General features: G+C 44.1%; 1 protein-coding gene across 1 annotated transcript in view; it reads right to left on the reverse strand.

Moving 5' to 3' along the window:
• The window catches only part of Hmgcr (HMG coenzyme A reductase), an 80,454-nt gene extending 69,827 nt beyond the window's left edge, over nt 1–10,627 (reverse strand). The window contains exon 1 of the mRNA XM_071583127.1: nt 10,309–10,627. Coding sequence (XP_071439228.1) covers nt 10,309–10,560 — 252 coding nt within the window. The 5' untranslated portion in view covers nt 10,561–10,627. The remainder of the gene's footprint in view (nt 1–10,308) is intronic.
• Nucleotides 10,628–12,609: the final 1,982 nt, after the last annotated feature.

A 12,609-nucleotide genomic window follows, 5' to 3' on the forward strand; every position in this document is an offset into this window, starting at 1 on the left:
TGGGCATATCGCACGGTCATTAATAGAGAGAGATTTTCCGGGCGCTGAAAATGGCTTTGAGGATTTTTGTATTGAGGAAAGCGTTAGAGTACCCCCCAGGTCAGTCGTGTTATTTTGGGCTAGAAACGAAAAGTTGGTCGGAAAAAATGTTCTCCTTGGAGGGAGCAATGAGAATGCTAGCGTGCTATCAGTAGTTGCTAAAGTTTCGAATGAAGGTCTCGCTCCCATATTACTTGTTAATCCCGAAGCTAATGATCTAATCTTCCATAAAGGGGCGAATATTCCAGCAGAACCGTTTGTGGAAGAGGAAATAACATCCACCGTAAACGAACTCTCTTGTGAAGGGAACGAATTTTGGCCTGAAGAACAGTCGGAAGAACCATTTTTAACACTATTTGATTTCAGTCACGTCCCACCGGAAGCCTTAGATTCATTGAGGATACTCATATCGAGTTATTCTGATATTTTTGTTCACAGCAGAAATGCTTTAGGCTGTACAAATATGGTCAAGCACGTGATCGATGTGGGAAATGCAATACCTGTAAAGAAACCACCGTACCGCGTTCCTCATTCACAGCGGACTACTCTGAATAATTGCATTTCAGAGATGCTTGAACAGGGCATAATTTCACCATCAACGAGCCCTTGGTCCTCTCCAATTATTTTGGTAAAGAAAAAATCGCCGCTCGGAGAGCCCATCCAGTACCGTCCTTGCATAGACTATCGTGCGCTAAATAGCGTTACTAAAAAAGAAGTATTCCCGTTGCCTAACCTAGAGGAAATATTTGATCACTTAGGAGGCGCACGCTATTTTTCCACGATGGATTTGTGCAGTGGTTATTGGCAAGTAGAAATGCACGAGCAGAGTAAAGAATATACAGCCTTCAGCACACCTGACGGGCATTTCCAATGTAATCGAATGAGTTTTGGCCTGGCGAACGCTCCCTCCACGTTTTCTCGCCTTATGACGAAGGTACTGGAAGGGCTTCTCCTGAACGGATGCATTTGTTATTTAGACGATATTTTGCGATATGATCAGGCGTGGGAAGGTCACATCGCCGGCTTAAGTGCAATATTTAGCAGGCTTCGTAACGCAAATTTAAAACTCAAACCAAAAAAATGCCACTTTTTCCGACAGAAAGTCAAATTCGTTGGACACTTCATTTCGGCAGAAGGAATACAGCCGGACGACGAAAAGATTGAATGTCTACAAACATTTCCGACACCGACGAATGTGAAAACCGTCCAATCTTTTCTTGGACTCGCGGGATATTATAGAAAGTTCATCCCTAATTTTGCCAAAATATCTAGTGCTCTCACGAAGTTAATCCGTAAGGAGGTGCATTTTATTTGGGGAGAGGAGCAACAAGGTGCTTTCGAACATTTAAGGAATTGCCTAGCAACTCATCCTGTTCTAAAATTCCCCGACTTTTCCAAACAGTTTATTCTCACCACGGATGCGTCCAGCTACGCCCTAGGGGGTATATTGTCACAGGAGTTGGAGGATGGAGAACATCCCGTTGCGTACGCCAGCCGCCAATTACACAAAGCCCAAAAATCGTATTCAGCCACCGAATTAGAATGCTTGGCGGTGGTCGAGATGGTAAAAAAATTTCGTGTGTACTTGTTGGGTCGACGCTTTACTCTCTGCACTGACCACAAGCCTCTGAAATGGTTATTGTCACTTAAGGAGCCGAAGCCGCGCCTCGCCAGATGGGTAATGGAATTGAGCGAGTATTCCTTCGACGTTAAGTATCGCCGAGGGAAAGAAATATCTCACAGCGACGCCTTGTCTAGGGTACCGACCAACGTAAATTCTCTCGATGCCCGTGACTGTAATATAAATTGGGACAAAGAAAAAATACTTAGAGAGCAAGCCGATTGTCCATCGCTCGTTGCCCTCCATGTTCTTGCTCGTCGGAACGATTTAAATTATTTCTACGACGAGCGTGGCCTTCTGTATAAGGTGACTGTTGAACTCCTGGGTCCATCTCTAGTTTTATGCGCTCCACAGTCAATGAGGAAACATATTTTAGAGCGGTGCCATGAGTCGCCGCTAGCCGGCCACTGCGGCGTTGACAAAACACTAGACCTCGTACGGAGACACTTCTTCTGGGAGGGTTGTTACTCCGACGTACGCACCTATGTAAACAATTGCTTGGAATGTAAAAAGCGCAAGGCTCCGATCCAGCATATTCCATTGCAACCGGTTTCGGAAGCCACTCGCCCTTGGGAAAAAGTAGCGATTGACATAGTGGGCCCACTTCCTAAATCTCATCGAGGAAATAGGTACATTTTAACTTGTCAGGACCATTTCACTCGATACGCCGAAGCAGTTGCGATACCGGATCAATCAGCCAAAACCATAGCCCGCGCGTTTGCGGAAAATATCATTTGTCGCCATGGCGTTCCTCAGTATCTTCTCACGGACAGAGGGGCGAATTTCACATCCAATTTAATGAAAAACGTGTGCCAGGTTTTAAAGATAACCGCTATATTCACTTCCCCCTATAACCCGTCGGCTAATGGGAGGCTAGAACGAGCTCATCAGTCATTTTCAAACATAATTTCGCATTACGTGGAGCAAGACCACAGCGACTGGGATGAACACCTAAATTTTGCTTTGTTTGTTTACCGGAACACGAAAAATAGGATGACTGGCTATTCTCCAGCATACTTACTATACGGCCGTGAGTTAATGATGCCCTGGGATGACGTCCTCTCGCCGACGCTAGCACATGCCGAATCGGAGTCCGATTACCCTAGTGAATTAATCCAACGCTTACGCGTGGCGCACGGACAAGCAACTGAGTTTAATAGACAAAATAAGAACAAAGAATATACTCGCCATAATGAAGGCTTGTCCTTGCCAGCAATTTCTGTAGGCCAGTTAGTCCTGTTACGGAATATGGCTCCATCCCCCGGAAAATCTAGGAAGTTGGAATCCAGGTGGATCGGGCCGTACAAAGTCACTAGAGTGAGAAGCCCGGTGACGCTAGACATCGAAAATCTCCAGAGTGGTCGTAGATTCATTGCACATCTGCGCAATATTCTTCCCTTACCCCCAGATCCCGTACCCAGTACTCCACCAAGGTTCCTCGAGGGAACACCTGCGAACGATACCCACATATCACATCATACCCCAGATCTGCAAGAACCTTGTCCCTCATCCCTTTCGCCAAACCCTAACGATCCGAAGACGCCTACGTCGACCGCCCAATTAGAGAAGCATTCCCTTCCCCGACACCGGTACAACCTACGACCGCGCCCGGGGCATCTCAGGGAAGACCCCGCGCAGGACAAGACTGCGAAAACGATGAAGTGACTTCTGTTTTAGTGATCTGTGATGTGAACTTAAAACGTGTGAACGAAAAGGTGACCTCTTCCTTTTTGTGATTGTGAATTGAAATACGGGTGAACGAAGGTGATATTTCTGTATTTAATAAGGGTGTCCATTTTCAAGGCGTGAAATAGTATTTGAGTGTCGGGATGTGAAAAATTCTGTTTACAATAATTAAGACATTTTTAAGGTTGGTCAAATATCTGAAAATGTAAAAATTCTGTTTTAGTGTGTAAGATATTTTTCAGAGTCGACAAGCATCCCTATATGTAAGAAAATGTAAAATTTCCTCTTTTAGTTATTAAGACAATATTTAGAATTGTATATAGATTTCAGACATTCGTGTTAAACATTCATGAACCATGAGAATTTCGTATCTTGCTATGTGAACTACCTGCCTTGAATTCACCAAGTGTACTTATTTATTTGTTTGTAAGTTGTATTGTATTGTAACCTTTGGAAATGTTGGTAGGTCAGTGCACCAAACTCCCTCTCTTCCCTTCCCCCTTCCCTATTACTCCGCCACGTGTTGTGTGGTTTCGGGCACCTGGACACCTATAAACAGCAGGGTCGTGGCCAGACCGCAAAGAGAGGGGCTGGCGCCAACCCCTAATACCTGGGGGTTTATTTTTCCGCGAGGGTGATGTGGTGAGGGCTCTGTTCTCGCCGTTGTAAGCTTTTGGGGCATGACCAGACAATGCCTGTGATAGGCGACGGACTCTTTGACGTCACGGGAAAGGCCCGGAAGACCTAAAGCGGGAAAGCCTCGGCGAGGTCGTAGGAAGGGTTTCTATAACCCTAGCGGTTTCTTGGGCACCGCCAAAGGGCCTCGGGGGCAATGATCCTTCCTACGCCTCCAGGGAGGGAATCCCAGGTGGGAGGAGGGGCTACCGGGCCAGTGACCAACGTCACGGGGAAGGCCCTAGGGAGGGGTGCCGCCGCGCGCGGACCAGCTTGGGTCGGGAGTGTGGTGCGGGGGCGGAGAAAGAGAGGACCAAGGAGGCGATCCGGACCGACGCGATAGAGGGTCAGTCTACTGATATAACCTGCTGCCGAGACCCTGTGTTCGCCCGTTGGTCGCCGCCGCATCGGAGTATCCGAGGGACTCCCCGCTAGACCACCGACATCGGACTCCCCGCTAGGCCACCGCCATCGACGAAGCCCCGCGTTCATCAGTCGGCTGCCAGCACGTCTGCGGATGATTCCCGCCCGAATACTTCCTTTCCCCTGTAAGTTCCCTGCCTTACCCGTTCCGGTGCTTGATCGAGTCAACATTACCAATCTGACCCCTCTAATAAACGGCTGAGGATCGCAGAGTGTCTTGCTGGCTTCACTCTTACCCAAAGTCGGGTCGTCCTTCCCATGTCTTTACGACAACGCATTGGTTATAATGGGTTTCCCCGAGAAAATTGGGAAAAGCGTCTCCGAATGGGAAAGCGAGATGTGATTAAGACGTTAAGAGCATGAAACAAAGACTCTTGTTAAGACTGCATCATCAAGCGTGAAGTCAATAGCCCGCGAAACTTTAATTACTTCATTTCATGAATTGCACGCATAGAGTGGGGAATGCTCGTCACTGGAGCGAGTTCATTTTCGATTATAAAAGCTTAGTACGTGTAGCGCCGCAGAAACGCAGTTCAATGAATATTGAAAAAGTCACAAAAATATCCTTGAAACAATTAGAACGAAATCAAATAAATTCGAGTCTGATCCGATCAAAAAATCGACTAGTTTAAAGTGAGGATTTTAGTCTAATAAATTTTATCCGTCTAAAGATATAGAAATAGTTCTAAACGCGTATTTTATGTATGTTTAAAAATTAGAAAAGGCGAGGAACGACTACATAGAGATGACGGGCACTTAAGGCATTTCGGAATCTCCATTTATTACACTATTTTTAACCTAAGCGTGTACCAAACAGGAATAATGGTGGGCTATATAAAATGTGCCGAAACGCAGATGTCAGGAGCGAACCCTGGGCCATTATGAGTGTCAATTTTTTATCATTATAAGCTTTATTTAATACTGATAATTATTATTTCAATTAGAAACTGTCAAAGTGATCTTAGTCAATAAAATCGCTAGCCCCTTTGGGTCACGGACGGCAGGAAAAGTCATCGATGAGGAATCCCATCTGCGAAAGGATATTTGTAAGTTAACTACGAAATCACAGCCGCCTCAAGGAAAATGATTTATTCGATTCCGTGAATTGCAACACACGGCTGATTATCAAATACGGCTCCACATCATTTTCCGCCTCCAAGTGAAAAAACTCACTAAATTTGAACCTAAATGCCTTGTGAAGCAGTTGGAACAGATGGGGTAGTCAACCACTGCCATACCAGGATGGAGTCTACAGACGAAGGGAACAATGCAGAGAAAATTACACACTGCATTGCTAATTATTACGTTTAGTGAATTTATGCCAAGTAAAGGAATATCTAATCAAATCATCGGGTTATTGTAATTACCCAGGATTTTATATTGCTAACCTCAGCATCAAGAGCCCTACAAAAATTATCACGAGGAAATATCCACTAATGTGAACAACTGAAAACAGAAACGACTTATGTGATACCCTAAAGCATCAACACATGCAAACATTAAGATATTACGACCATCAGTTTTGTCTGGGTTCTTAATAAAAATCAAACAACATTCGACAGTTCAATGCAGTAATAAACAGCTGATAGGTTTGGAATCACGGAATAAAGAATAAAAATACTCCGTATCTATTAAATGGATGTGTGATAGCAAGGGGTCAGCACATTGCTCACCCATGCTCTTGTCGTAAATAGTCAGATTTGGAGCAAATGTGAGGGAACGTAACGTAACCAGAAGCAAGTTCCCTTTAACATCACCAAGTGTCAATGAAGTAAGAGCTGTCGGTAAAAAAACGCCCCCATTAAAAATACATAATACTGCACGTCTGCAAAAACGGACGGATGAAAAACGTCCGCAAACTTCAACGGTGACTGGAGCTGACGGAAACGTGTCAAGAGGCCGCTTCTTCTGTCCGATTCATTCCCGCCGACTTTTGTTATTCTCTCAAAAATTAATGATACAACCGGTTTGGAAAGCCGTTTCCCTGGCAAAAAAATCTCACCTGCCTAATACAAGCGCCTTGCCTGCTCAACTCACTCACTACGTGCGCTCGGAGGATAAGCCGAGCCCCTGAGACGACTGCGGCGATGGTGGTGGTGCAATGGCTTGAATTTGGCCAGAGGAAAAATCAGCTTCCGCGTCTGAACCCGGGCCAACGGCCTGCTAAATCAGGACTCAATGCCCACTCTCCCCCTTCTCCTTCCCCACCGCCCGTTATGCAATTTCGGGTCTCGGGGTGGTAGAGGCACATAAAACGGACGGAATAGTCAGAATCGTGATAATATATTTTTTCCCAAAGAGAAAGCAGCGGCGGGATGTCTTGGGAGCGGAACCCGACAGTTTCATCGCGATAATGTGAAATTAAGAAATTAGGATCGATGTGAAAAAAATGGGACGTATATGGTCAGCCGCTCGGGTTTCTTAATTAACGATCGAGACGACGAGAGCACCCAAGCGTATGAAAGGATGGCAAAATTGGGTAAAATGTCTGATTTCCAAGCAGCTGATACGTTGTTTTCACCCCTCCCCGATATCGCTTTCTTGTCCACAACTGTGTACGATCGAATGGCTAACGAGCCCACAGCTAACGATTTCGCATTTCTCATGCGCGGCCAGAAAAGAGATGGCGACTCGACTTTCGGTTATACCATAAGCGCTTTTAACGTCCTAAATTCTCCCTCGTCAAACTGTCTCCGTTCTAAAACCGATTGCGCGGAAGGGTATTGAGGAGATTAAAATGACACCGGAAAGTTTCTCCGGTTAAAAAAGAAAATATAACTTTTTTGGGGAGAGAGCAATAATTTCTGTCGCCAAAGTACACGACGGAGCAAAATTCCACATTTCATGAAAGGACGCACGTTTAAAGTTTGGCTAGCAGTGACAAAAACCAAATGGATGCATTTGAGCCGCCGTCGTGAATCCCTGGGGAAAGTGTGGAATTGCTTTACCGAAGGCATACGTAATGAAAAAAGAATATTGGAAAGTGAAACCCCTTTTTAAATATTTTCACAAGGAAATTCCAACTCCTTCATGAGATTTAAGAGCCTCTATCCGCGTAGTAAATGGAATTCTTTTGATTTCGGATACCATTATTATAAGAATGATCTACTTCTACATCCATCTTTGATATCAGGGCAATTTTTTATTCATTTACATGAATGTTACTTTGAGAGGACAGATATTTTTTGATAAATGGAATTAAAATTTGGAAATTCCTACGCAAATGAATCTCAGCCATGATATAAAAATATGCCAATTCTACCTAAAAGCATCGATAACACCTCACTGTTATACAATTATGGAGAAATGTTTGCCGATAAAATGAAACATGCTGGCGTATTCTACATTCAAACGAAAATAAAATTCAACATTTATCCGCAAAAACTCTCTCTAATAATTTTTATTGGCCCAAAATTATAGTACGAGTAACAAAATGGATTGACGGTTCAAAATTTGCAGAACATCGCAAATTTCTCACCCGCTACACAAACAGTGGCGCGATTTCAGCACGCAAGCACTACAAGGAAGTTATGAGAAGTACAGTCGTTTCAAGAACAGAGATGAATCAAGTTTATTCTTGGATGAAGTATCTGACCATGACCCTTCAAAATGGGGTTGGCCATATATTACGAGGGGTTGGGATCTGGAGAAGCGTAATGATGAATGAGAAGGGTTACGGGAAAAGTGAAATAAAAATGTGGGCCCATATAATTTTGCAGGATAAACACGGCAGACACCATCCGTTACTTTAGCACCACAGCTTAGGAAAGGTTCGGTAAAAGTGTGAGAATTAGACGGCATGGAGTCATATTTGAAAACTTTTATGGGGTTGAACGTAAATTAAAAGGGCGAAAAGTTAGTACCAAAGTCATGAGAGGAGGAAAAAGATAAAAGGTCAAATAAAGCGTAAGAAAATATGAATAACCACTAACATTATCGCAACGGAAATGAAATTCCTTCGTTGAATCACAGTATTTTACCCAACGGCTGACTGGCCTAACATGAAATACAAGAATAATAGTATAGGCAAAGGATAATTTTTCAGGCGAAATGAACTACCACACCGGGGCTTTCACTTCACTTCCTGGTGTGGTAATGTTTTCATCACGGAAAATACATCACATTACATGATCAACAACGGTAGCTCAGTACATTTTTTTACGAGGTCTTGAAAAGAATGAAACGCAATATCTTCCGTAGCATCACAATCTTATTATTATTTTAACATATTCGCACAATTTTTTTCCTCCCTTTCTTACTCAGGTCACGCAGTAAAAATCAACCAACAAAAAATGAGACAAACGGCAAACGAAGTATTTGACCGCAAGCCCTTTTTCTAACTCACAAAAATAAATCAGCGACTTTTAGAAATGCCTGCGCCCTGCACCCCATTATCCACTTTCCCAGGTCAATGTTTTATGCATGTAGCTTTTTAAGGATTTCATGAAACCAACTACTGAGCACACCTTGATTATATACATAAAAGATGATATAAATTGCTACGACCAAAAGATGCCATTTTTCGAAAATAATTTATCCACAATTTTATAAAAGGTACCATATATCAAATTTTATACATTAGAGTAGTAGTTTTTAGGGGAGGCGACCGACAGCTAAGGTCATTTGCGCCATAGGGGATGGAGGGGAAAGGATGAAGGGTGGAGAGAAACCCGGCGTCGGCATTAGCCTACTCTTTACGAAAGGCGCCAAGGGGTCCGCCGTTTAACGTCCCATCCGACGGACGGCGTACTCACTCAAAGTGCCCTCCACAAAGCACCTCTAGTAGGGATCGAGATACCTCTGAAAAATATTCGACACCGCCGGGATTTAAACCCACGCCCTCAGGGTGGGAAGCCAGTACGTAAGCCCCCGCACCATCTCGATCCCCCTTATACATTAGATTGCGATAAAATGAGCTCAGGAACTGTTCCCCGCAAAAATTCCCTAGCTTTTGTCCTTCCTAGGGATTACCGTTTGAGGCTCCAAAACGTTGACGACATGGTTCTAAAGGTGACCTCAGAATAGCACACGCTGCACTCGTCCCACTGAACCGTGCCAACGTATGCACTTGAGCAGATAGTGCCGTGTAAGTCAAAGAGTGTTTGGACGAGTGCAGAACGCAGCGGCCTAAGGTAATGGAACGCCTTAGACCCAGTGCAATAAGTTGCTCAAGGCTAACAACGGGTGAGAGGAGGTTGCGAACTGGGGGTGACGTAGTGAACCAAATGGGAATGCATTTCACACCGTTACCACGATAAAAAATTAATAATATAGTTGAATTCTGTCACGGAATTAAGCCCTGAGGCACAAATAAATTTCATTTTTTTCTAGCGGCAAAAATTCCAAAGGCGATTATGTTAGATTTCGCTATGGGTTCCGTTTCACATAGTATTACATCGCGGGAGAATTTCGGGGCACAGAAAACAGTAAGAAATATGTAAGCAAATATTTTGCGGAGATTATTCAATGCATGTCGTATAACGAGAAGTTTTCCCCTGCATGCTGAATATTTAGAAGTTTGAAAACAAAAGGACATATACCTAGGCTCACACTTTTACTTTGTACTTTTAATGTCCTGCCAACATGAAACAGCGTTTCCGTGACCTTACCTTTACCAGCATCGTGATTGCATAGACTGAAACGGAAGTACTATTTCGTCCCGGTTAATATATACAGCCATTGAGTTTTGTTCCCATTCTAGTCTCGATTCGATTTTGAAACGTGACTTTCATACACCTACGCTTCTCTTCCTCGGACCGACTTTGTGGAACAATGCCCGTTGTAGATAAATGCTAGGTGAGCATTGTTTTTGAGCGGGCATCCCTCTCTCGAGTGAAGTGCGATGGGAAACGGAAGAGGCTTACCTCAAAACCCGGGCATTCTCTTCTCCAGCCGCAGGGCGGGCGATGGCCGTCGTAGGGCGCGGCCGGCGGAGATGGCGAAGAAGGCGACCCGGTGGTGGAGGGCGCAGAGGGCGTTGGGGATGGGGACGTGGTGGCCGCGGGCGGGCCCACGCTCAGCATGCACGCGGTCAGCGTCAAGGTGGCCACGATCACCTCCCACGGGTGCGAGGCACAGAAGTCCCCGTGGGCGCGGAACACCCGCGACAGCATCATGGGGACGGCGGACGCGCGTTAACCCCGCAGAAGACCGCCGACACGCTCCCCGCCGCCTCCGTCGCCGCCTGGCCTGCGGAAACACAAGAGATACACGATAAGGTTATTTATTTATTTATTAGAAAACATTTATATACATCAGCATAAAAGTTAAAAAGGACACCCTCTTCTGTGACCTGTTTCATTTTGGGGCCGACTTTGAACCTATCTTTAGCTGGCGTTAGTGCGTCAAATCTTTGGCGCATTGGCGCCACATTCAACTCAGTATTGACAGTGCTGTGCAGCTGAGCTCGCTCCTATAAACGCTACAGAGAAGACATTTCGAGTCTACAATGCTAAACACGTAGTGAAACTAGAAAACTACCTCAGTCGGAATAAAAAATTATCTTAAAATTCTCAATCAGTCAAAAACCATGCTATCATTTAGAACTGTGAACATTTAGAAAATCAGCTGTTTAATGCGAAGTTTAATTCAGGATGAAGGAACAATTCTCTCTCATTATTTTCAAGGTTTTATTTATTTTTTTTGGTATTAATCCGAAAACAGCACTTCGAACTTTACATCGGACTTTGAAAAATGACAAAACCATTTGACAATTGCATACCCCCAAGCCCTAGGTGGAGGAAAAACCACCTAGGCGGGAATCGAACCCGTGAACTCAATAATAATCACCAAGCTTTAACATCTTCACACAGCTGAAAGTAAAACAATTTTCCAAACTTTGGAAAAATATTGTTTTCGAACAACATATTCCGGAAGGTAAAAAAAGAACTTTTAAAAATGGCTAATAACCAACTGAGTGCGATAGAATGATAAACCTAAAAACCACAGTAGCATGGTTTACATTTAAAAAGTTAAATGTGAAATAATTTTTTAAATGAAGTTCATAACTTCTAAGTAATAAAAACTTCCAATGCTGGAAGTCATGGAAAAATTGCGTCAAACCTCGCGAAAACTATTCTTACTGAAGATGGAACACGTATCAGAATTCATTGCGGAAACAATAAAGAGCACAGCCTAAAATGCTTCAGAAAGACCCTTCGCAGAATGAAGTTATCGCCCGCAAGTGCCTTTTTTCGACGCAGCGACACCAGCTAATGGATGGGATGGAAAACTCACTTTCATCGGAAATTAAATCGACTACGAGGAGCGTTGTGAAAAAGAATTGAAAATAGGAAGATTTAAAATCGGAGACAATACGTACGCAGAGACACACCAAGACACAAAAACCAAATCCTGATTACCTCCAGACGTAAAGGTTTTGCCGTAACATTTCTTTTGACTACCAGCCAGCTCAACGCAATGCCAGATGGCCGAATAAACATCCATCGGCCCTTCAAAACGAAAGCTATATTTTTACGGACAGTTGAGGGGGACCTCATTTCGAATCCCCTGACCCTGACCGAGCACATTATTTTTCTAACAAAGGTCCGACGTAATCACTCTCGAAATTGCTGTCTCACTCACCACAAAACTTACACTTTCACGGGAGATGCGACTCGAGGAGGATAGTGGAAAATAACGAAACTGATTGGTGGCCTTCGAACTGGGAGATTGGCTACGACAGATGATATTTGAAATACATCCTAAGATGATAATAAATCATCTCCTGTTCCTAGGTACAGCCCTCACAAACAGTGGACGCTGCTCTTCGTTAATGAGCCCCAATTCTGCCTCTAGGAGCAGATTTGGGTCACGGCCGAGAATGGATCTAATTCGGAAAGCCCACGAGAAGGAGCGAGCGGAAATACGCGTGGCTCAGCGTGCGACAGCAATAAAAAAAGACGGAAAAGCCGAGCGAAAGGCACGACTGCGAAAATATAATTAAAACATTTACCACTTCTAGAATACAAGTAGAGCCGGTAGTGCAATTATGATGTCGATTGCCGGGAAAGCGATAGCTTTTTAGGAGTAATCTTCGGAAAAGTAGTTCAACCGGTCCAAACGAATGTGTAACCGAAATAGGAAGTTAAAATTTTCTCCCCGGGAACGTCTTCTTCGGCACAAGTTAAAAAAATTGCAACGAAAGGTTTATCTGAATGAAGACA

The sequence above is a fragment of the Hetaerina americana genome, unplaced genomic scaffold (genome assembly GCF_022747635.1).
Source record: "Hetaerina americana unplaced genomic scaffold, ioHetAmer1.1.p SCAF_129, whole genome shotgun sequence".
Lineage (NCBI taxonomy): Eukaryota > Metazoa > Arthropoda > Insecta > Odonata > Calopterygidae > Hetaerina > Hetaerina americana.